Source organism: Silene latifolia, chromosome 10, assembly GCF_048544455.1.
Source record: "Silene latifolia isolate original U9 population chromosome 10, ASM4854445v1, whole genome shotgun sequence".
NCBI classification, from domain to species: domain Eukaryota; kingdom Viridiplantae; phylum Streptophyta; class Magnoliopsida; order Caryophyllales; family Caryophyllaceae; genus Silene; species Silene latifolia.
Genome location: NC_133535.1, coordinates 102,043,267 through 102,068,364, shown reverse-complemented (window position 1 = coordinate 102,068,364; position 25,098 = coordinate 102,043,267). Strand labels below are relative to the sequence as shown.

General features: G+C 41.5%; 1 protein-coding gene across 1 annotated transcript; it reads left to right on the top strand.

The window, feature by feature from the left end:
• LOC141607978 (uncharacterized) lies at window positions 1-18,560 on the top strand. The gene is made up of 7 exons (XM_074427327.1): window positions 1-109; window positions 1,052-1,194; window positions 1,637-1,698; window positions 13,925-15,132; window positions 15,459-15,543; window positions 15,643-16,001; window positions 16,102-18,560. Exons 1-7 carry the CDS (start codon window positions 1-3, stop codon window positions 18,558-18,560), a joined length of 4,425 nt encoding a protein of 1,474 aa, XP_074283428.1.
• The last annotated feature ends 6,538 nt before the right edge of the window (window positions 18,561-25,098 follow it).

Genomic DNA, 25,098 nt, shown 5'->3' with positions numbered 1-25,098 from the left:
ATGGCAGCGGTTCCTGCTACTCCTCCTCCTCCTCAGAATCCTGAGGAAGTTTCTTCTGAAACTCTACCTGCTTCTTCTGCTGCTCCATCTCCCGCAGTAGATAAGTCAAGTGATCCTCCATTGGAGATGATTTCAATATCTCATGGCGCTTTTCAATTCAAGCCTACCAAGGCTTTAAATGAGGATCAGTCTCCTACAAACCGCTTGAAGCCTGAGTTCGAGAAAATTTTGAAGGATAAGGGGATTATCCCTGCTGATGCTGAAGTCTGGATCCCTGAGAATTCTCCTATCAGGGCTGACTGGGCTTGTCCTGGTTGGTTTTGCATCCACGACTGGGCCTTCAGGGCAGGTTGTAAGCTTCCTTTTTCTCCTCTTATGGTTGAGGTTATTAAGGAGATTGGTGTTCCCTCTTATCAATTAATGCCGATGGTGTGGAAAGTTGTATGTTCTATTGAGAACCTCTGTAAAAAACACAATGTCTCTTTTTCTCTTGATGACTTGAAGACCTGTTATGCTATTAAAACAAACGATCCTGGCCGTATAAGTTTTAAGGTCGGGCCGTCAACTACTCCCCTTCGAGAAATTTAGACAGTGGCCATGATAAGGGCCGGGTTTCTTGGCTATATGTTTGTCAAGACCAATCTGTGGGTCCGACTGGCGTATTTGAATCATGAGGCTGTGTGGTGGTGAGTCTTTTGGTTTCTTTCTTTGACCGCATGTCTTTTTCGTTAGTGAAAGAATGAAAAAAATAATAAGTCATACCTTTTATGTGTGGTTGAGTTTGATCGGGTTATCAAACCGAGTATCCTACTCCCAATGTTTTCGCTTTCCTTGATATTCCTCCTTTGGAGAGGTCCTGGCCTCTTTGTTGCGGGGTTGGTCATCTTCCTCGCTGTTTGAAGGCTGACGGGGCTCCCATGGTGGCTAAAGTGTTAGGGAGTGCTTGGTGCGTACCTCAGTTTGTAAGTCTATTTTAATTCTTCCTTTCTTTTTACCTGGGCTTCCTGATAATGTTTTGTTTGTATTGCTGATATAGTATTTCGTGTTGCAGCTACCAGGTCGTCTGTTCGCCTTGCCAGGTTTGGCATGGCTGACCTTTCAGCCAGGCTCGCGAAAATCAAGGAGGAAGGTCCCCAGGGGAGTGGGGATACTGAGCATGTTATAGACTTGGCTGAGAAGTCTGATGCTGCCAAGGTTAGTACTACGCTGCTGCGCTTCTTTGAAACAAGTTCGCATTTTAAAAGGAGGATTGAGGATGTTGACGTTTCTGCCCCGGTCAGGGAGGTGAGAGCCAGGTTGGATAATATGGAGGCTGCTAGGGTCAAAATTAGGGACTATGCAGCTTCGAAATCAGATGTCATGCTCACCCTTGACCCTATTGAGACTGCTACTCAGGCAGTTGCTTCAGTGGATCATTCAGTCAGCCTCTTGGCTGGTGCCCTGGCTGCTGTGAGGGAGGTATGTTGGAATCATTTCCATGTGTTTTGTTTTTGGTAGTCTTCTATTGTTGGTACAAGTTACTCATACTTTTCTTGTCTTTGGTCAAGGTGTCGCGACCTATCTCCATAATGCCTATCAGGCTACTTCTTTGGTAGCCAGGATCGATCTGATGAGATCAGATTATGATAGGTTGAAGTCTGAGCTGGAATTTGCAAGGGCTGACTTGGCTGCCAAGACTGCTGATTTGACAAGGGTGCGGTGAGAGGGATCTTGCTAAGGCGAGGCGGACTTCAAGTAAGCGGTTGTTGCAGGAAGCCCTGGATAGGAATGAAGAGCTTACCCAGGAGAGGGATGACTTGGAGTTCAAGTTAGATGATGCCTCCCTCTATTTCTACATCAAGGGAAGGGCGGCTGCCATGTCGGAGCCTGTCGAGGCCAGGGCAAAATGGGACCTCGCAGCTGAGATGGCCTTTGCTGCTTCGAAGTATCCTGACCTGCATAATTTGGAGAATGAACAGGAGGTTGACTCTCCAGGGGAGCAGGACGTTGAGGCTGAGCCGGCTAAGAGTGGGGAGCAAGTTGTTGGTGCTGCTGCTTCTGAGGAGAAGCAGTAATATTTTTTAATTCTCAGTTGGTATTTTGGCCCATCCAGGGGGGATGTCCCTGGACAAACATTATTTTCGTTTTCCTGTTTTGGGTCAGGGGGGCTCTCCCTAGCCTTTATGAATATTTTGGCACCTTTGCCCCAGGGGGTAAGGGTTTATTGATATAGACATGATGGCCTTCTTTTGGCTGATTTCACTTTTGTCTTTGCTTGATTTGTGAGTTTCACCCTGTTGGACCTGTCAAATATTTTGTTTGCATGATTTGCACATTATTCTGGTTAAATAACCTGTACATTTCGTTTCAGTCTTTGTCATGAGTATTTAACCAAGTATAGTTTTTTGCTATAATGGTTGAAAGGGTGGGAAATCCGGCTTGTCAGGAGGGCTTATGTCCCTGCCCTGGTGGAGGGCTTGGTATTCGGCTTTGTCGAGAGGGCATTTTAGGATGATGGTCGGGATAACACACCCTTGCACCGTCTTCTTGCGTCCAGCCGGTTGTTATCCGTGGCGATAAACCTAGTCGAGTCAAGCAATTATTTCATGCACGATTGGTCTCGACTTTTTTCGTATCCGGTGGTGGTTACCAACTCGTTAGGCACAATTAAGTGCAAAATTTTTGTTTCAGGAATATATAGTAGAGTAGCCCTCAATCCCGAATATTTATGCGTATAATCTTTTATCATGTATAATTGTTCAGGATTCAAAAAGGTAAATAGATGGGTTAGTTGAGCGGGTATAAAATACGGACAAGTCATATAAAGCATGTAGTTCATCACATAGCACATCAGGTTGAGTAGTGATTGAATTTGTACTGATCGTAGCTTTGATCTAATCTTTACATATGGAATAGTTTTAAATGAGTTATATTCCAGGATCTTGGGATCATTTCCCCTTCTAGTGTTTGGAGCCTGTATGCTCCTTGTCCAACAATTGAATCAATTAAGTAAGGGCCTTCCCATGTGGGAGCTAGCTTGCCCGCTGATTTTTCCTTTTTATTTGGAAATACTTTGCGTAGGACAAGGTCTCCTTCTTTGAAGACCCGACCACGACGTTTTTATTGTATGTCTGGCAATCGCTGCTTGTTGATATGATGCCATCCGATTTTGGCGGCGTCTCTTAGTTCTTCGTCGGGACTAAGTTATCTTGCATCGGTCTTTGTTTGTTTCAACGTTGTTCATTTGGATCTGGATGTTGGTACTCGTATTTCTGCGGGGATGACGGCTTCGCGACCATACACCAGGGAGTAAGGTGTTTGGCCTCGCGATTTTGAGTCGTCATGTCGCCCATAGTACTAATGGAAGTTCTTGACACATCCGCCTCGTCTTCTTTTCAGCTTCTTTTTTAGGCGACTTATGACTACCTTGTTGCTTGACTCTGCTGGTCATTAGCTTTTGGGTATCCAGGGGTTGATGTTACCAGGTTGATATTCCATTCTTGGCAGAATGCTTAGGTCCTTTTCCCCACATTTAACCGAGTTCCGTTGTCACATACTATTTCGATGGGACTCCATATCTCGCAAATAATGTTTGTCGATGAAAGATATTACTTCTTTTTCGGTTACTTGCTGTAAGAGTCGGCCTCGATCCACTTGGAGAAGTAATCGGTCATGGCTAACATGAAGACTTTTTGTCCTGGAGCTACTGTGCGGTTTTCCCACAATGTCCATGCCCCACTTTATAAATGGCCAGGGCGCGGAAATTGAATGAAGGAGTTCGGATGGTGATGTATGATTGGTGCATGGATTTGGCAAGCTTCGCATTTCGAAGAGTATTCCAGCGATCACCCTCGGCGTAGGCCGAGTAGCTTTGTCATCCGAGAACTTTACTTGCCAGGCTCTTTCCTCCTTTATGATTGCCACAGTGTCCATCATGTATTTCTTGAAGTACTAGCTTGGCTTCATCAGGCTCCAAGCATCTCAGGTAGGGTCCATCCTGCGATCTCTTGAACAAGGTGTTATTGATGATAGCATAAGATGAAGCTCTAATTCTAAAGGCCCTTGCCTCATGTCTTCCCTGAGGTAGTATTCCTCGGAGAAACCAATCATAATAAGGTTTAGTCCAAGAGTTTCTTGTCCGATTGTGGGGTTGACTGTTAAGGTTTGTTGATGGTCGGCTCTAATAAGTGCACAATTGGTATTTTATCAAAAACAAGCGGGGTAAAGTTTGAACCTAGGTGGCGAGCATCACAGGTATTCGGTCTCTAGGTATTTGATCGATATCAAATGAAGGAAATTTAGCGGTAAGGTTTTTTGCATATTCTATATACGAAATCATTTTTGCATCCTTAGCCGTATAAATTCCCTTTATTTGATTGGCAATTAAGAGTGAATCAGTTTTTACCTTTAGGTTTTGAACACCGAGGTCTAGACATACGTTTAAGCCTGCTATCAGGGCTTCATATTCTGCTTCGTTGTTGGTAGCTTTGAACTCATGACTTATACTGAGCTATTACATCTCCCTGGGGTGATTTAAGTACTAATCCTAACCCTGTCCCCCTGGCATTGGATGCCCCATCTATGAACAAGGTCCATTCTTGGTCTAGGGTTTTATTTTCTAGTTGGTTGACCTCTTTTATTAGGTCTGGTTCCAGGTTAGGGCTGAAGTCAGCCACAAAGTCTGCTAGGGCCTGCGATTTGATCGCGCCCGGGTTCAAAGGAGATGTCATATGTGCTAATCTGTCTTGACCATTTGGCCATCCTGCTGAAAGTTCAGGTTTACGCAGATGATTTTATTGGTAAATTGGTCGACTATAATTGGGTGACTTTCAAAATAAGGTCTCACTTGGTACATGACATTATCAATGCTAAAACATATTTTTCAAGTAGTCCATACCTCAACTCAAAGATCTAGCAGGCTTTTACTTACATAGTAGACGGATGTTCTTTGCCCGTCTGTTCTTTCACCAGGATCGCAGCGATTCTTTGTGTCGGTCACGAGATAGGTATACTGACAAAGGTTCTCCCTTTTCTGGTTTAGCCAGTAAGGGTGGAGATGATAAATAGGATTTTAGATCCTGGAAAGCTGCCTCATGCTCGTCCGTCCACTAGAATTGTTTATTTTTCCTGAGTAAGTTATAGAATATTTTGCATCTTTCAGAAGATCTTGATATAAAGCGGTTCAGGGCAGCTACCCGGCCTGTCAATTTTTGGATATCCTTTGAGACTTGGGTGATTTGTAGTTCCAGGATGGCCTTTATCTGTTGGGGGCTTGCTTCTATGCCTCTCTTTGTGACCATATATCCAAGAAATTTGCTTGCAGAGACCCCAAAGTGGCACTTTGTAGGGTTCAGCTTCATGTTATATTTTTCTAATATCTCAAATGCTATTTCTAGGTGCTTCACATGATCTTCTGCATTCTTGGATTTCACCACCATGTCATCTATGTATACTTCCATAATGTCACCTATCTGGTCTTTAAACATCATGTTGACCGTGCGTTGAGTACGTTGCCCCCGCATTCTTCAGCCGAAAGGCATGGCGGTGTAACAAAGATATGCCTCGGTCTGTAATGAATGCGCAGTACTCTCCTGGTCGGCAGGGTGCATCTTTATTTGATTGAATCCATTGGAAGCATCCATGAATGTCAACATTTCGTGACTGTTGTTGCGTCTACCATGGCATCAATATGAGGCGAGGGAATGGATCTTTAGGGCAAGCTTTGTTGAGTCGGTGTAGTCTACACGGACTCTCCACTTTCCATTCTTTTTTCGCATAACAACTACGTTAGCTTGACCACTCAGGGTACATTACTTCCCTAATCATCCCCATATCCAAGAGTTTTTATACTTCTTCATTTATTATGGTGTTTCTTCAAATTGCAAAATTTGCGCCTTTTCTCCGCACAGGCTTAAAAGATGGGTCAACATTGAGCTTATGAGTAATAATATCAAGACCGATTCCGGTCATATCAAAATGTGACCAAGCAAACCAAGATGATTTATTTTTAAGGAATTTTACCCGATTCGGGCCGACATTATCCGGCGCGTCAGATCCTATTAAAACATACCTGTCAGGGTACTCAGGGTCTAGAATTACCTTGTCTGTTTCCATTCTGGGAGGTGCTACATACGTGCTCCTGATAGGGTACTGTAATTGCTATGCCAGGGACTTACCTGCCTTAGAAGGCTTCAAGGCTGCTGTGTAGCACTCTTGGGCTGTCTTGTGATCCCCTTTGTTTGTGGCTATGCCCCAGTCTGTTGGTATCTTGATGCACTGGTGATAGGTTGATGGTACGGCCTTGACATTGTGAATCCAGGGTCTGCCCAGGATGGCGTTGTAGGATGACAAGCAGTCAAGGATCCCAAACTTTTCATAGGATGGGACTCCCTCCACATAGGTTGGGAGGTGGATCTCTCCTAGAGTGCTCCTGGTTTCACCACTGAACCCTACTAGGACGCTGGATTTTTTGGTGATTTGATCCTCGTTTATCTTCATGGCTTTCAGTACGTCAAGCATGATCAGGTTTACTGAGCTGCCTCCATCTACCAGGATCCTTCTTCGTGGTCTGTTCCGATCGCATAGAAATGACCAGGCCATCGTGATGAACATCGGGATGCCCACCAGGTCGCAATCATTGAAAGTGATTGTTGGAACAGATCCGGCTTGCGGGGTGACACGGTCCTCGGTGTCCTGGCTATCTTTTTTGCCGCCGAGCTTGTCAGGCCACAAATCTCTCGAACCTTTGATATGAATTTTACTTCATAGAGTGGTGGTGGTGGAGGGAGGCTGCGATCCTGCTTGTGCTCCTGATTTTCTTTATCCTTGTTTGCATTCCTGCCTTTTGACTTGATCAGGTCTTTTAAGTATCCTGATCTCAGCAAGTAGGCCACTTCCTTTCTCAGAGTGAAACAATCATCCGTGGTGTGTCCAATATCCATGTGGAATTCGCACCATTTTGAATTGTCTCTTTTGGGATTTGGATTTTCTACCTTCCTGGGCCATCTTACAGCTGTTCCCATGTTGTCAAGCCTCTGGATCAATCCTACAATATCAACACAAAAGTTATGGTCGGAGATAGGTGGATAAACCTTAGCCTTACCTTGATACTCATGAGTCAGGTTGACTTCTGACTGATCTGGCCTGGAATATGGAGTAGGTCTGTAATTGTTCCCTCTGTTGCTTTTCCTATTGCTTTTTTCATGATCCCTTGGTCCACTGGGTGATCCAAGCTTGTAGCTTTTATCTTCTTCCAGCCTGATGAAGGCAAGGGTCTTGGCTTGAACATCTTCGAAGGTGTGGCAGGGATACTTAGTGAGTTCACTGTATAAGTCACTATGTGGTAGTAACCCCTGTCTAAATGCCTCCTTTCTTTGTTCCAACGTCACATCTGGGTATAGATACTTTTTCTTTGTTGAACCTTGCAAGGAATGTCCCGAGAGTTTCGTCGGGCTTCGTGTAACTCGGTAAAGGTTCTTGGATCGTTTCTCCAACTCCCCGCTACTTGCGAATTCTTTGGTTGAAACCGTTAATCAGGTTGGCAAAGGAGTGGATATCGCGATGGCGGGTTGATGTACCATTGCGGGCGGGGCCGGTCGGGGTCGTTCCAAACCCCTTACACATGCAAACTTGTCCGAATTCGCTAGGAATGGATGCAGCCAACATCTTTCGCTTGTAAAGAGCCACGTGATTTTGTGGATCCGTGGTTCCATCATAGACCCTCATGGATGGAATTGTGAACTTCTTTGGTAGGTCTACCTTGGCTATTTCGTCTATGAAGGGTGAATCAAAGATATTGTCGGGCGACTTCTTCCATCCGGCGGTACTCCTGGTATCTTGTCAAATTTTTCATTGAGTTTCTTGATCTCTGAACTATCGCCATCATGATAGCCGCTGCAGATTCATCAGGTTTATCATCATTTTTCGGCTCTTCATCACCATCTACGTTAGTGATTTTAGGAGTATTTAGGCTCCCAAAACTGGAAAAATCAATGTTTTTGATGATTGATGAAAATGGGGTTCCTGGTTGGAATCTAGAGCCTGCCCCTTGGGTTTTTTCCAATCTTTGCTTCGTGGTGATTGATTCTTTCGGTTGCAGGGATTTCGCCGATTTGGGCCACTTTTTCTTTCAGGCTTTCCAACTCAGCGATTTTTTAGAGAGCTGCATTCAATTGATCTTCAACGGTGGGTTGGGCCATTTTTGTAGGTTTTTAAGTTTTTGTAAGATAAGAAAAAAGGATTAAAGAGCTAGATGCCCCACGGTGGGCGCCAATTGTTTTGGGTGGATTTTGCGCAAGGCGAAATCAGGTCAGGGTGATATTGTGCAGGGTTAACTAGCTCTAATTAGATTTCTGGTCAGGTTGATAGGGTACGATATTAAGCTGTAAACAAGATAACAAAAATAACAAGACAAACAATTTTGTACGTGGAAAACCCTTGAATGGGAAAAAACCACGGGCACCAAGCCAGGAGAGGATTTCACTATATGATTTGAGAGAATATTCTTACGATAACAACAATGCTTGTATTTATATGTAATATGTGTATATCTTCTTGCGTATGAATGATGTGTTTCTTCATATCTCTCAAGTGTTCTTTATATAGCTTCCTATCTTGAACGGCTGCATGATCAAGCATTGAAGGCTGAATATTCTCCATAATTGCTGGTAATAATTGCTAAATATTTCCCTCTTAATTACCATATTTACTGCACAATCTTCATACTTAATGCTGCGTATTTATTTCAATTAATATACGCGGATATGGTCAAATATTGTCCTGATATTTGGACTGTTGTCTTCTCCATGGCCTGGCGCCTAACTTCATGTGCCCTGAGAGCCTGGCACCCTGAGAGCCTGGCAGTCAGGTTTAGATGCTATGCTGATCAGGGTGGTCTGCGGATTTACAGGCCTAACATGTACAAAGGCCTTCTAATCTTGTCTCTCCTTGATGCTTGGTCATTGAATTCAATCAATTTAGTCTCGTTTTGCCATGAAAATGCAAGATTTGCACTCCTTTCCTACCAAGGGATCAAAATCTCAAAGAATATGCAAAACAAAGAACTAAAGACAATAAATGACCCAAATATGCACTAAAAAGCATGGGAACAAGACTAATTCGGGGGCTAAATATGCGTAATTATGGTCACATCAAATTCATTCTTAATATTTAGCATTCGGGTGTAATCATTAACATGAAAAATCAATTTTTTATAACAATCAACCGTAACAACCAACCGAGTCTGACTTTCACAGTCAGAACCCATCCCGGAACAAACGCAGTGGGTGAGGCGCCTCTTCCAGAGGACGCACCCATTGTTGCGCATGTTCTAGGCTGGCTTCTGCCCCTGAACTCATTCCCGTTTTGACGTAGTGTATATATTAATCGACTATTATTCGTATTATCACCTATTTAGCTATATTTTAAATCTTTTAATTTATTTTTGTCAGTTTTAATTAATTTCCTTATTTTCCATTTTTCCATTTTTCCTTTTCTTTTATTTCCTTTTCTTTTAGTTCTTAGTGTTCATGTCACTACTTTGTGTCTTGACATGGCACGAGGTATTCGAACGGTTCCAATTTCCCATAAAATTGGTGGCGAATCCACAAATGCAGGCTTATTCAACCTTTCACCGGTTTTAATGCCTCACAAATCGGTAATGGCCCATGACGTGCTTTGGCTATCCACGGTTCCGTGAGAAAAGTGACGTCGCCTTAAACATTCACAAATGCGCTTCCGCGCGCGCCGCGGGTGGCCCATGTCCACAGTTTGGCGACTCCGCTGGGGATGATACACTTACGTGTTACCCAGGGTGAAACTTGAACGAGGTTAGGGAATAGTTTATACGAGACAGTGGTCGGTTTTCATTACTCAACCTTCTTAGGTCGTTTTATTCGGCCTTCCTAGGCTTAACCCAACCTATTCGACCAATCGTCCCGTCTGGACGGTCCAAATTCTTATCTGGGCCTAAGGATAGATAGCGATTGACGTCAACCATACCGTGGTACATACTCTTATTTGTATCAAGGGCTTTCACTACTCGAGGAAATGGACTAGGAACCGACCTTACCCTTGTTTGGCACGGACCTCTCCACAGACCAGGGTTTGATTGCTTGGTATGTCAACCCACCTTTTAAAGCCAAAACCCTTTAAATGCACTCGGCATACCGTTATAATGCTCATATTTATGTTTGTATCATATGCGTGATCCCCATTTGTAAACAAAACCATGACAAAATTTTGTAAAATAAAATCCATTACCTTTCCACTTTCTCTAAAAATCAATTTTCAAAATTCTATCCAATTTTAAAGTTTCCATAAATGAAATCCTTCGTAAATTCTCAAAACAAAATAAAAAAAAAAAGTAAAAAAAAAAAGTTTTAAATTAAAATATTTTCAAACCATGTAAATATAAATGTGTATATTCAATTGGGCTAAGTTAGAGTCAAAATTCAAACCGACTATGTCCTAGTCGGAACTCTGTCGAGTCATGAACCCGTCTTCCTTTACATTTTGGTCTTTTCAAATTCAAGCCAAGTCCTAAGGCGTCACGCCGTCATTTTGGACCCCCATGCCCCAATTCAGTTAGGATCTAAACATTTCCGACACCTTGAGTCGCACGTGCCCAAGTCATACACAAAAGACTTATTAACACCTATAAGCACACCTCGGGTATCTACACTTATACCCGAGTCTAGAATCAACACGTGTCATCAATCCCGTCAATAAGGTCAGCCATAAGGGTCACTCCATCAAAGTCAACACTCGATTCTAAATTAAAGTCAAGCACCGTGAATTCAAACACGAGAAGTCGCTCACGACATTTCATGAATTCACAAGTCGACGTCTAGATTTGTCGTCTTATCCTCGTAGTTACTTGTCCCTTCCTGTGTTCGTTGATTATTGCCTTAGTATGTGTGATCCCATGTCGAATCGATTTGTAATGTGCGTCATTTCTGTCGAGTAGGAATCCAGCAAGTTCCGTCAGTCAGCAAAGTTACGAAGTAGCTCAAGCCACAATCACCGTGTCTCTCCAAAACGTTTATGCCATGGTCCTGCGAGTTCAAGCTACAGTGGAAAATTTGAGCATTCGCGTCCTCACCCTTGAAAATGGGATAGTGGAAAAGAACACGCCACCTAGAGAAACCTCTAGTCTAGGTCGTCCAAAGCTTACCTCTTGCAATAACTGTCGTTCTAGAAAGCCGAAGAAAACCGAAAGTAAACCTGGGAGGCATCAAAGGGTGCTTTCTGATTTAGGCATGTCTTATGCCGATGCTTTGAAGAGACTCTCTGCCCATGGTAAGCTACATCCAATAGGTCCGACTCCGGATCCACCTTTAGAGATGCAGGTGAACCTATGGAAGGGTAACAAATACTACCTATATCACCAAGGTAGAGGCCATGATATTAGAGAGTGTTTTCTCTTAAAACACACCATCCAATATATGATCGAAGAGGGCAAGCTTCCAGTGCCACCTTCTGTCGAGCAATCCAAGAAGATCAACCCTCTTGGGTCTAGCAGCACTAAACATGATGAAGAATCATTCCTAGATTGTTTTCACCTCCTTGCTCCTCATGATAACAAAGAAATCAATGCCCTCGAGGACGACGATATCCAAAGTCGAATGCTTATGCTTTCCATTGCCTTCAACAGTCAATTTTCCAAGATAGAGGGAGTCATTGATAACCTAAACTCTCGGCTTTCCAACATGGAGAACCAGTTTGCTGAAATGGGTAAGAAGCTTGATGCCCAACCTCTCAAGATGGAAAGTGTCCTGGCAAACCCTCAACCTCGCAGTCCTAAGGAGAAAGCAAAAAGTGAGCAATCTATTCCTAGTTCTTCTCATCCAGGAATCAAAATCAAGAAAGGCAACCTCATGGAGCCTTCGTCAAAGAAACCTAACAACTCTCCAAGGTCATTCACAAAGGCTTCCAACAAGAAGAATACACCTCCTAGGAAATTTACCAACATTGCTATTACATACGCTAATGCCCTTCAGAGACTCATGGAGCGACGAATGTTGAAGCCTATCGGTCCTACACCAGATCCAGAAAAGAAGTCTAGATTCTGGGATAGTAATGCCCATTGCCAGTATTACAGGGGAAAAGGGCATGATATAGAGAAATGTTTCAAATTAAAACATGTCGTTCAGGATATGATCGAAAGCGGGAAATTGTCCCTCTCAATCTTTAAGCCACACGACAAGTTAGGCAATCCTCATGGATGTACTACTTATCAGGAAACTCTTCTTGACTGTTATCCTTCCAGTGTTCCCAATGATGAGGACGAGGTGCTCAAATGGGTGAATGCTCAAAGTCAGATGCCGAAGCCAATTGCTGGAAGAGAAAATGTTCAAGCATGGGCCGATAATTACGAGTCTGGAACTAAGATCGCGTCAAAGTCCGAGTCCGAGTCCTAAGCTTTCTTTCCAATAATTGTTCTAGTATCTTTCTTTGTGTCCATTTCTATTCCTAGTGACAACCTTGGGGCTGTCCCATGAGTCACATGTCTTCTCGAGTCTATGTTAAATACATTCATTATTCATTTCAATAAAAGTACAATTTTCAATCCACTTATTCTTCTTTTCCTTTACCATTTTCTGTGACAACGAGAATTGATTTGAGACATTTTAAAATAAACAACGCATGCCGAGTCAATGTGAGTACACTTAAATAAAGTTCCATTCCTAGTTGTAGATCGAGGACCTGAAAATCCATGTTCATTTTCCTTACCTATTCCATGTCTGGCAATAGAAACCTTGCTATAACCCTAGTTTAGTACGAGCATATCTCAAGAGATTCTAGGACGAATCCAGACCATCTCCCTTGTTAATAATCCATGATGGAAGGCAAGCCCATTCCCCACAATAAACAACCCGTGTTACTAAAGACCAACCCATTTCACACCCAAAGGTGCTAGTCTGACTCAAATCCATGGTAGCAAGCAAATCCAAGACGATACGAGCCATGATCAAAGACAAAGGCTCACTTAAGAGAAATAACCGAGATCAATATCCAAGGCCGCAGTTATGCCCGTAATCCAAGACAAAATAGTCAAAAGAAGAAGTCTCAACCAAGCAAGTCAATGTCGATATCCAAAGTCAAAGTTATCTTCAAAAACCTAAATCAAAAATCTGAGTCTGAATCAAGAAGGAGTATAAAATCAAATGCTAAACGGAATACTGCTGAAGTCTATGTAGAATTAGGACACCAATGAAGATGGTCAGCTAGCACCCTTGCTTAGCCTTTCACACACCCTAAGTCCTTCCCGAGACCGTTAAAAGGAGATAGTTAGAAATTTTGAGAATCCTCTCAAGCTCATCAAGTATACCCATCCTTTAGAGCCAAGACATGGAAACTTGATCCCGCATCAGTTAACCTACCTTCATGTGCTCAGGCTACATCAAGCCAGGAGACTCCGTTTCCAAGCCATATTACAAGCCATAATCCCATCAAGCCTAAACTCCACAAAATCAAGCTCCAGAGATTTGTCTCATCAAAGGCTCTTATTTCCAAGCTCCATATCCCAAATATCCAATCCAGTTTCACCTTGACCCAGATACAGAGTCTTCAAATACTTTGCTACTCAGAACGGGACATACCCAATTCATCCTTAGGGTCCACTTTTAGGTGTGCTCACATGACAAGTAAATTTTTTACAAACTTAATTATACCTCTTTGGTCGATGATCATAGGGAGTTATCTCAAATCAGTTCTTCGAGTCACCAAAGGAAATTACCCTCGTGACCCTTGCACTTTAAGGTCCTGACAGCATAGCTTAGGCACACACCAGAACTACGAGTATGGTTTGGTTAAAAAAAATAGAGAGAGGATGCTCCTTCTTCTTTCTAGGGTTTTGATTGCAAAATGGCAAGAAAAATCACAAAAATTCCCAATCTAAATCTAAAAATCGATTACGTGCTAAAGTTTGACTTTCTTTTACTAGTTGTGAAGCTCATAAGCTTGATATGGATTTGCCAGTACCGTCTTCGTCTGAAACTGCAATTCCACAATCGTCAGACGCGAGGAAAACTAAGTCTATGAGTGAAATGGTGGGTATCCCTGAGATTAACTTGGAATCCATTATTGAAATTGTCGAGGAACCTCCCACTGAGTCTACTGAGACTGTGGATGTCTCCTCTGAGGCTGCTATAGAAGTTCCTTCAGAGACTGTTGTGGATGCTACCACTAAGGCTTCTGAGACTCCTGGGGATGAGGAAGGATGGACGGAAGTTTCAGGTAAACGTTCTTCTCCTTCTAGGGTTTCTTCGTCTGTGGCTTCATCTTCTTCGAATCTCCTGCAACTTACTGTAGAGGATGTTGCCTCTGAAATTCAATATTGGGACACAGTTGTGGTGTGCTATGTCTTAGGTAGTAACCCTCCTCGTGAGTTGGTCTCTGGTTTTGTTAAGAAAATTTGGGGGGTCTATAAATTTGATAAGATTTCTTTTTTTCCCAATGGTGTGTTTTTGGTAAGGTTTCCCACAAAAGAATGTCAGAGTCTTGTCCTGCAACAAGGCTTTTCTATGTATGACAACAAGCCTCTTGTGGTTAAACCCTGGACTGAATCAGTGAGTCTCGTGAAGGAGAGAGTCAAATCTGTACCTATCTGGCTTCCTTTATGTGGCTTACCTCTGAAATTTTGGGGTAAATCTAGTCTTGAGAAATTGGTTGGCTTGATTGGTAAATTTATCAAGAGGGATGAAGCTACTGAGTATAGGACCAGGTTAGGTTATGCAAGACTATTGGTTGAGGTTGATGTGGGTCAGGAATTCCCTGATAAGTTGTATTTCAAAGATGAGAAGGGTCAAGAGGTTAGCATATTGGTTGAGTATGAATGGAAGCCAACTGTCTGTGGTGCCTGCAAAGGTATTGGTCACACAATGGATATGTGTAAGAAGAGGAAAATTGAAGTTCCTGCTCCTAAACCACCACAGAAAGTTTGGAGACCAAAGCCAGTTGTGACTAACAAGCAACCTGTTCCTGATACTGTGGTTAATAAATTACCTTTTAGAGGTCCAGTGTATCATAATTCCTCTAATTTGATACCTGTCTCTGTGCTTCAACAAGTGAGTAGGCAAGAACATGTGCAACCTAGTGCTAGGTTATCTCCTTCAAAATCTAATGCAGCTGTTGTATCTATTAACTCAGGGGGTAAACAACAATTGAGTGGGAGATAGGAGGAACCACCTGGTAGTGTTAATCATGGATAATATTGGATGTTGGAATGTTAGGGGAATAAATGGGACTAATAAACAATTAGATGTCAAAAAATTTCTTTTTCAGAATAATATTGGTCTCTTTGGTTTGGTAGAAACAAAGATTAAATTACAAGATTTTGCTACTATTTTAAATAATCTTGGCTCTCATTGGCAAGGAGTTAATAATAATAGCTTTCATCATGGGGGGGGGGGGGAGAGTTTGGTTAATTTGGAATCCATCTGTTTTTAGTATCAATGTTCTACATACTACTGCTCAAGTCATTACTGCTCATGTGACTAAAATGCATACTGGAGATCAGTTTATGTTTAGTGTGGTGTATGGTTTCAATGAGGAGGATCAGAGGTCTGATTTATGGGCTCACTTGAAAGAACTTCATGATAGATATTCTGGTCCTTAGGGTATCTATGGAGATTTTAATAATGTACTTCATTACAATGAAAGAATAGGGAGAGATGTGACCTGGAATGAAATTTCTGATTTTAGAGACTTTGTCCATTACTGTGGTCTCACTGATATCAAGGGGCAAGGTGCTTTCTTTACTTGGAACAACAAGCAAGACCCTGCTTCTAGGGAATTTTCTAGGATTGATAGATTCTTGATAAATGATGATTGGATGAATTTGTACCCTACTGCCTATGCACATTTCCTACCTGAAGGGTTGTTTGATCATAACCCTTGTGTTTGTTATAGAAGACAAGTAAGGGATCAAAGGAGGCCTCAATTTAAATATTATAATATGTGGAGTTTGGATGCTGGTTTTAAAGAGGTTGTGGCTACTGAATGGAATAGGGATGTGCAAGGTACTCTCATGTTTCAGCTTTTTAGCAAACTTAAAAATCTTAAAAAGCCTTTGAAGGAGTTGAACCAGGAACAGATTTTCTGATATAAAAAAATCTGTAGGTGTTGCTAAAGCTATCCTGGAGGATTTACAACTTCAAATGCATCAAAATCCTCATGATCTTCACATTTTGGCTGCTGAGAGTGAGGCTGCTAAGAACTATAAACATCTATCCCAGGTTCAACATAGATTTCTCTGTCAAAAAGCCAAACTTGAGTGGAGTAAATTTGGGGATGAAAATTCCAGATTTTTTCATAGTCATATCAGAACTAGGCAAATTCAGAATAGGGTGATGTATATTAGAGGGACTGATGGTATTCTTTGCACTAATCCTCCTGATATTGAAGCTGCTTTTCTGAACTATTATAGGGATTTATTGGGGACAAATCAGGTCACAACTCCTGTCCATTTCCCTACTGTAAGGACTGGCAACTTAATTACCAAGGATCATGAACAAATTCTTTTATCTTCTGTGACTGCTGAAGAAATCAAAGCCAACTTCTTCTCTATTCCTGGTATGAAGTCTCCTGGACCTGATGGTTACACCAGTGAGTTCTACAAGGACTCATGGGAGATTGTTGGAGATAAGACAGTTGATGCTATTCAGGACTTCTTTAGGACTGGTAAGCTCCTTAAGCAAATTAACACTACCACTCTTACCCTCATTCCTAAAGTTCCTAATCCTGTTAGTGTGCTTGAGTTTCGTCCAATAGCTTGTTGTAATGTTGTGTACAAAGTTATTGCCAAAGTGCTTTGTAGTAGGCCTAATAAAATTTTGCCTTCTATTATCAATGAAAGTCAAGGGGGATTTGTGAATGGAAGGAACATTGTGGAGAATGTGCTTATTTGTCAGGATTTGGTGAGATTGTATAACAGGAAGTCTGCCTCTCCTAGGTGTTTGATCAAAATTGACCTGAGGAAGCCTTATGATTCTGTGGAATGGTCCTTCTTAGAGCAAATGCTCCATGCTTTTAAATTTCCACAGAAGTTCATTGAGTTGGTTATGACATGTGTTACCTCACCTACATATTCTCTGGCTGTTAATGGTAGTCACTTTGGTTTCTTCCCTGGCAAGAGAGGTTTAAGGCAAGGGGACCCATTGTCCCCTCTTCTTTTTACCCTTTGCATGGAGTACTTGTCCAGGATCTTGGGAGTGGTATCTCAACAAGATGGATTCAGATTCCATCCTCTTTGTGGTCATACTAGGTTAAATCATCTGCTATTTGCTGATGATCTACTCATGTTTTTCAAAGGGACTGAATCATCTATTATGTGGATTTTAAGGAGCTTTTCTATTTTTTCTCATGCTTCTGGCTTGACCATGAATAAAGACAAGACTGAGATTTATTTCAATGGGGTTTCTTCTACAATTATTGATAACATTCTCCATGTCTCTGGTTTTCATCAAGGCATACTGCCCTTCAAGTACTTAGGGGTACCAATCAGTGCAAAAAAGTTGACCAAAAATGATGGCACGAAACTGACTGATAGAATAGTTGCCAGGATTAGAAGTTTGGGTAATAAGCATATTTCTTATGCTGGGAGATTGATTCTGGTCCAATCAGTTCTTTCTTCTCTTCATACGTACTGGGCTACAATATTCTTAATTCCTAATAGGATTATCAAGAAAATCAATGCCATTTGCAGGAACTTTCTTTGGGGGGGAGGAGTTGATTATAAGAGAGCCCCAAATGTTAATTGGGATATCTATTGCTCATCTAAAGAGGAGGGTGGCTTAGGCATTAAGGACTCTAAGAGCTGGAATATTGCTTTCCTTGGTAAGTATGTATGGTGGCTTGCTCAGAAAAAAGATCACCTTTGGGTTAGATGGGTCAATCATGTTTATATGAAACATCTTGATTGGTCTGATTACACTGCACCTGCTGATTGTACTTGGACTTGGAAGAAGATTGCATCTACTATTATCAAATTCCAGCAAGCTTATACACATAATAAGTGGTTAAATGGGAATTCTGATTATACTGTTAGAGGTGGGTATGACTGGTTGAGGGGTACTCAGCCTAAAGTGGCCTGGAAGTTTATCTGCTGGAATACTCTGAATATGCCAAAGACATCTTTTATCTTTTGGGCAATTATGCACAAAAGACTCCTCACCAAAGATAGAATGATTCGTATGGGAATCAGTGTGCTTAATGTCTGTGACATATGTGGTGAGGCTCCTGAAGATTATGAGCATTTGTTCTCTTCATGCAAGTATACTAAGCTGTGTGTTTGTCTCCTGCAGAGGAAGGTCCATGTTCAATTCAAGTTACCTGATCTGATTGTGTGGTTTTCCAAGGGTAGAGGTGTAACCAAACTGCAAAGGAGGTTTGTGGGGGCTTGTCATGTGGCCCTATTTTATAGAATTTGGATGGTGAGGAATGAGGTAAGGTTTAATGGCTATGTGCAGAGACCAGAAGTTTTGATTCAACAGATTCTTGCAGAGGTAATGAACAGATTTCAGAAGCTTAATGATAGTACCTTGCACCATTATGATCGAGATTGGCTTCGGTCTTTATAGTTTTTTTTTATTGTTTCATTTTTTTGGATATACAAAGCATATATGAGACATTGTAATACTTGAACTTCTGGTTTTTTCTAATATACTTAACTTTCCCCCCAAAAAAAAAAAATTAACCAAACCTCAGAACTACGATCTGGTTTGATTTCACTCCACGTGAATACGTAGGCAGTCCTCATGGACACAACCATCCCAACTTTTAACTTTTAACCTCAATTATCAATCACCTCAAACATTAACTTTCAACCTCAATTTCAACCTTTCAACCGCAATTTCCATTTCTACCTCTTTACTGGGGGCTTCTTAGTCTCTTTTTTACCAAAGTCTAGAGTCATCTTCTCATCCTGGGGCTTCTCTTCCGAGATGCCACCCTTCCTTCATCCTCTTTTTTGGTCTTCGAGTCTCATTTGAGCCAAGCTAGTGCTCGGTCTAGACAATGACAAAGGTCTTAGATCAATTCTCCAAGTTATCGTGCCTCAAGAGGCGTCTCTTTTACAGCAAGCGACGGCAAAGGGTGTCCAAGTAGACAGCTGATCCACGGCCCATGCCTTACCTTCATATGTCCCCATCATTCTTGCAATTCTTCTACCTTGAGAACTTATACGCGTTGTCACCCATACTTGGCTAGGGGTTGCACATACTTAGGCAAAGTCTGTCAGAGTCATCCCCTGTCGCGTCCTAGTAGGTCTACGTCTGCGTCAGTCACGTGTTTAAAGCCCATTTGAATATGCATAACGCATTACAAACGACAAATTTCTTTGAGCGAGTTTTAAACAACTTTTATAAAGAAACAACTTTTGCAAACCTATGTGTTTCCTCATTCGAGATCCATGTGATAATTGCTTACGTGCATATGTGTTTATGTGCTATTTTTTTTTCTTATTAGATCGCATTCTTGTGTGGCTACTAACCATGCAGGTAAGTATCAAAAGCAGTGCTCGCTCCAAGTGGGGGCTTCGCCCAAGTCTTCATTCTCCCCAACGGCAGTCAAATATATTCCCTAGCAGTATTCACAGTGATGCTCAAGGTTTCTTCCATGACGATCAAGATGTTCCTAATCGTCGATGTGTTCCCCAGCGAGATTTCGTTGCCGCTTACAGCCCACGTGTTTCTCGGAAGCACGATTCGCTTGAGACCGACGAAAGCAGATTCAACCTCAAGTTTTTGCCAGAGTTCGCTTGAGACCGACGCAAGCAGATTCCCCAGCAGTTTCTACCGACGTCCTGCTACCCTCAATATTATTGTTTCCTCACGGAGTTCAGCAAAGGTGTCGTTCTCCAGAAGTTCCCAAACCAGAGCCTCCTTCTTTAGGTTCGTAAACCCAAAGTTAGGATTTATACTCTTAGATTCTTAGATCCCAAAATAGTTTCTCTTAGGTTCGTAAACCTGCATGCTCTCATACCAAATGTTTGTAGGTTCATAAACCCATAAATCCTTTTGAAGTTCTCATACCTTTTCATTTTTTCCTTATAAAGCTTAGACGCATGCGTTCAAAATAAGAATTGGTAGCCCCGTAGGTTCCTAAACTTAACCTTAGGATCCAAATTTCTCTTATGTTCACAAGCCTTTAAGTTCCCATACCAGCCTGTCTTTTTAGGTTCATATACCCATCTTCATACACCAGCTCTTTAGGTTCCCAAGCTCCCTTAAAGTTCGTACACTTCTACCCTTAGGATCATAATCCTTTAGGATCACTTTTTCTTAGAGTTCCTAAACCCAAATCTTGGTTTCCCCTTAGGTTGAACTTATATTTGGCCTCCTTCCCGTCGATGTTTTCCTTTAGGGCCCCACACCTTAGCATAATACTGACATATCTTTTAGGTCTTACCCTCAGCTCCTACGCACCTCCGGAAACATCTCGGGAAAGAAGTCTCAGGTATGATTTCTTCTTATGGCTGGCGAGCTTCCTCGCGTAATTTAATGGACTTTAAACGACCATCCCCGATAGTCGACAGACTCTAAAATGTTCCCGACGACAGGTCCTTGGCTCAGCCCCTTGAGCCGCCTCGCGTCGCCATAGTTTTCAGGTTGTAATTTTCGATTGACCTGAAGGTTATACTTTGACTTTCGCCTTGTCCAAGCCTCAGTCAAAGTGGGGGCTCTGTAGATACCTCATTTCTACACCCTCCGCCAAACACACAGTGATGATTGGGCCGCATGTTTAGCATATATCGCGATTTTATAACGTTTTGTAAATCGGTAAATAAAAGGTAACTCATACAGTTGTTTCTACCACTTGGTTGTCATCTAGGTGTCATTACGGTCGTTTTGGCAGTAATTAGAGTATATTTGGAGTCCGGGTCAAAAACCGTCTTCATTTCCTAAAACCGTTGATACCCGTCGTGAGGTGTCAAAAATAAATTTATAATCTCCAACTACAACTATAGCTAGCGGCAGTCGGGTCGAACCACAGAGAGGCAGACGTAATTTCTAGTTGTTTAAATTCGGTCTAAGGTAACAATAAGGTGGGGGTTTGATTGGATTTGGTCTACAACTAATAGCAGTAAAAGAAATGTAAGCTAATGAAATATATGAAATCAAGTATAAAAAGAGGTACTAGGATGGTCGGTTCGTTATAGTTTTGGCGGCAGCGTACTAAACAGGTCTAAATCAAACACATGAGGCGGGAAATAAAGAGGTCCTCTCGGTCCACTCTTAACAAATAGCATCTTTCGATCTCGCTATAGGTCCCTAATATCACTAATACTAACTTTCGTCCTGAAAAGTGATTTACGGTCTAAACTTTACCTATCTTTCGATCTCAGCATAGTTTAGTCATTTTAATTGGTGATCTAACAACTGTCCCTATCTCTCGATCTAATGGGTCAGTCATATCCTAAGCATTCAACTAGTCGTGTGCACTCGATTCGTCGAATAAAGAATTAAAACAATTAAAACAAAAATAAAACCTCACGTGGTCAGTCGATCGACCAGGTATGGCGGTCGATCGACCAACACGCGTATCAGGCCGTGTTCATTATATTGCCGCCTACACTACAATTCCCCTACATGCATCCTAGCACGAATAAATTAGCTACTCATACTGAAATTAAAGGCAACAATAATATTAAGGATTAAAGCTACGGAATTCATGCTTAATACGATAAAATAAACAATTAACAAAAGATGGCAATTCGGCTTGGGAACTGATCTAGCAATTTGACAACTATGAATGAAAATAAAATAACAGAATAAAACCAGAGAGTACCGTGTGAATTGCGAAGGAAAAGAACAAAGCCGAATGACAAAGCAAATTGTATTCAATACCGAAAATAATCTCGAACCCTAATTATTTCTAAAGAACTATATGTGAAACTTGGTAAAATTTCTGAATAAAAACTGGATGCCTGTATCTGTCAAACTAGGTTACGTTATATAGAAAGTATACGTAACATAATTCCTAAAACCTAAACATAATGGGCTTCAAGTTCCTCGATCTTTTAATTCTCGTCTGAAGCAGCGATGTGGTCGATCGACTGAGCATGGTGGTCGATCGATCGACTAGCGATGTACAAAGAGCTTCGAACCTCGATAGTTGGTCGATCGATCAAGGTAGTGGTCGATCGATCGCTTTAGCTGCTACTTGACTTCTATAATCTCGTGGATTTGTCTTTTGGGCCTTGGATTGCGCACCAAGCTCGTTCCTTAAGCGAATACTTCACGTCAAATGCAATACGCAGATACTCGGGGACGGATTTAGCTCGATTTCACTGGATTCTTCACATTTTCGCAATAATGTACAAAAATACTAAGTAGGCGGAAATAGGGAGAAATGTAGCATAAACTATATGAATGAGCTCTGAAATGCGTGTAAAATGGGATGTAAAACATCATATAAAAGACACGCATCAAACTTCCCCAAACCAAACCCTTGCTTGTCCCGAAGCAAGAACTAGACTCGATCTAATGACCTAATGGAACGAGTTCAATCTCAGAGCGAAATGCAACATGTAAAGCCTAAACCAATTTAATGCAATAATTAACAATCAATTAGCAATGCGAATCATGCAAACGAGTTATGTAGTCGTTAACAACTGCTGAACCGTCAACTGTAGAGACTTATCAAATTGGACTCTCACGGGTCGCTCAAATCACTCATAAGCACAGGTGAATAATGTAAAGATAGAAAGAATTCATTTGTAGTGACACTCACCTAACTACGACCTATAAGAACATTCCTGCAATCTAATATGAAAGTAATCTCTACAACCGTACATATGCATTCCAACCAACAAATGACCATGACACATGCCGAGGTATATATGGGATATGTGAGGTATGGGTAAGAAGAGGCAAAACATTTATGGAAAAGTGGAGGTACAGGTGATCAAGCTAGTACCAAAGCGGAACCATATGGCAACATCCAACTTCTTGCTCCAAAACAAATGAAACGGTGCTATAGCGAGCACAAATCTCATAATCTCCAGGTATAAAAGTAATCAACTAACTCCCCAATAGATATGAGTACTACATGGGAGCAAAAATCGCCATAAGATAAAGATTTGAATTATGCGAAATGGATTTCTTTTCTTTCTCTCGAACCTCAGTCGATCGACCTATGATGCCAGTCGATCGACCGCTTAAACAGTACAGAACCCTTTTTTTTTCATTTTTTTTTCATTTTTTTTTTCTTTTCTTTTTTCTTTCAACTTTTTCAGTTCTTTTTTTTTTCTTTCCTCCTTCATTTCATTTTCCCAACTAAATCTCAATAAGAGCATTTACCACCAAAAACGAAGTAACAATCCCAACAACTAAGACTACTGGCTTGACAAAGGACAGGCTAAATGTAGGATGTAGTAAATGGGACAAAAAAGATATTTTTGGCAGTGTGGAGCTTATGGGCAAAACGAATAAAGGGAAACCTCTACCACATGTGTCAACTAACCACAAACCGAATGCATACAGGTATTAAGCAGATTAAGTTCATATTTATGCACATTGATATGACATGTCTCATAAGGAGTACTACTCACATTCCTAAATAAACCGGTCATAGATGTCACCAGTTATAGGCTCTAAATCTCAGAAATATGATGTAGTTTGCCAATTTTCTAAGTCAAGTCTCAAGTTCAGCAAATAAATTAACGAAAACTCGTAGGTATGCACTTATATGATTCTACTAATAACATGTTAATCAAGCAAGGCTTAGGCATAAACAAATGCAAATGCAATATCATCCTTGAAATACTACCGTTCCGACTCGACCTATATGCTAAAATAAACGTGCATTTTATTTGAATTTTTTTGAAATTTTTCAATTTTTTTGGATTTTTGAATTTTTGGTAAACGTATATAAAATGAAATAAACAATGCAAAACAGAATGTAAACGTGAATGCAAGCAAATGATATGCGACGCAAAACCCTTCCCCAAACCAAATCGCACAATGTCCCCATTGTGCAAAATCATGTAATGAAGAAAAGAGAAATGGGAATTTGCGAGAAAATAAACAAATAAAAATGACATGAAGTGGAACTCGGGAACTCACGAGACTTTGAGCGCAGCAAAGGAAACCTCCCCAAACCAGCGTGAGCTAGAAGGTTTCGGTAGCCAGCAGTGCTACCAATAAGTACGTGAAAAGACAAACAAAGTACCACGCATAAAATCGAGAAAGCAAGAATGAAGCGGTATTATGTGCAAAATTGAGAAAAGTAGAAGAAATAAATAAATGACGGAAGATAAAGTGGAGTAGAAAACTCCCTCAATTCCGCAAATCGACCAAACACAGCAGAGGAGAGGTCGTAAACAGGTACAGCAGTGCAGGTCGGTCGATCGACCACATCACTCAGTCGATCGACCGAGGTGAAAGGAACAAGAGCTCCCGGAAAGCTGCAGACCGTCGATCGACTATATAGCCTGATCGATCGATCAAGATATCGCTTGTAACTTCTTATTTCTTCGTATTTGCTCAATTACTTGAGCTAAAGAGGTCTAAAAACCTGCAAATGCACAATAATACGCGCCCAAAATTGCGCAAAACCCAAAATAAAGTCTAAAGCGTATAAAATTCTAAGCAAACAAAATAAAATGCGAAGTTTTACGCACACAAAAGCAATAAAAAGTGTCTAACAAAAGCAAATAAAAAGTTTGGAAAACATGTGATCAACTAGTAGTTGATCAAGAACGGCCACGGGATGGCCCACTTCGTCGGCTTCTGGCTACTAGAGGTAGCCTCAACGGTGCTTATCTTATCAGCTGCACCCTTCTTAGCTTCCACGTCCATATGGCTCAACGGATCAACACTTTCATCATCTCCCCAGTCAATGACCTCTTCTTGCTCATCAAAGTCCAAATCGGACTCCGTTACTTTGACTGGCTCGTCATCAACTTCCTCATCGGTGGCATAGCTAAGGCAACCAAGACCTCCTCGTGAAATGATTGGCTTCTTCGCTGCTGGAGTGACTTGCAGCTCTTCCTTCCCAAAACCAACTCCTGCAATATCAAAAATAGACAAATCTTCCTCCAATTTGCTCCCAATTTGGGGCGGAGGGGTTACAACAGGAATACAGATAGGCATATCAGGAAGCACAAAGTACGAT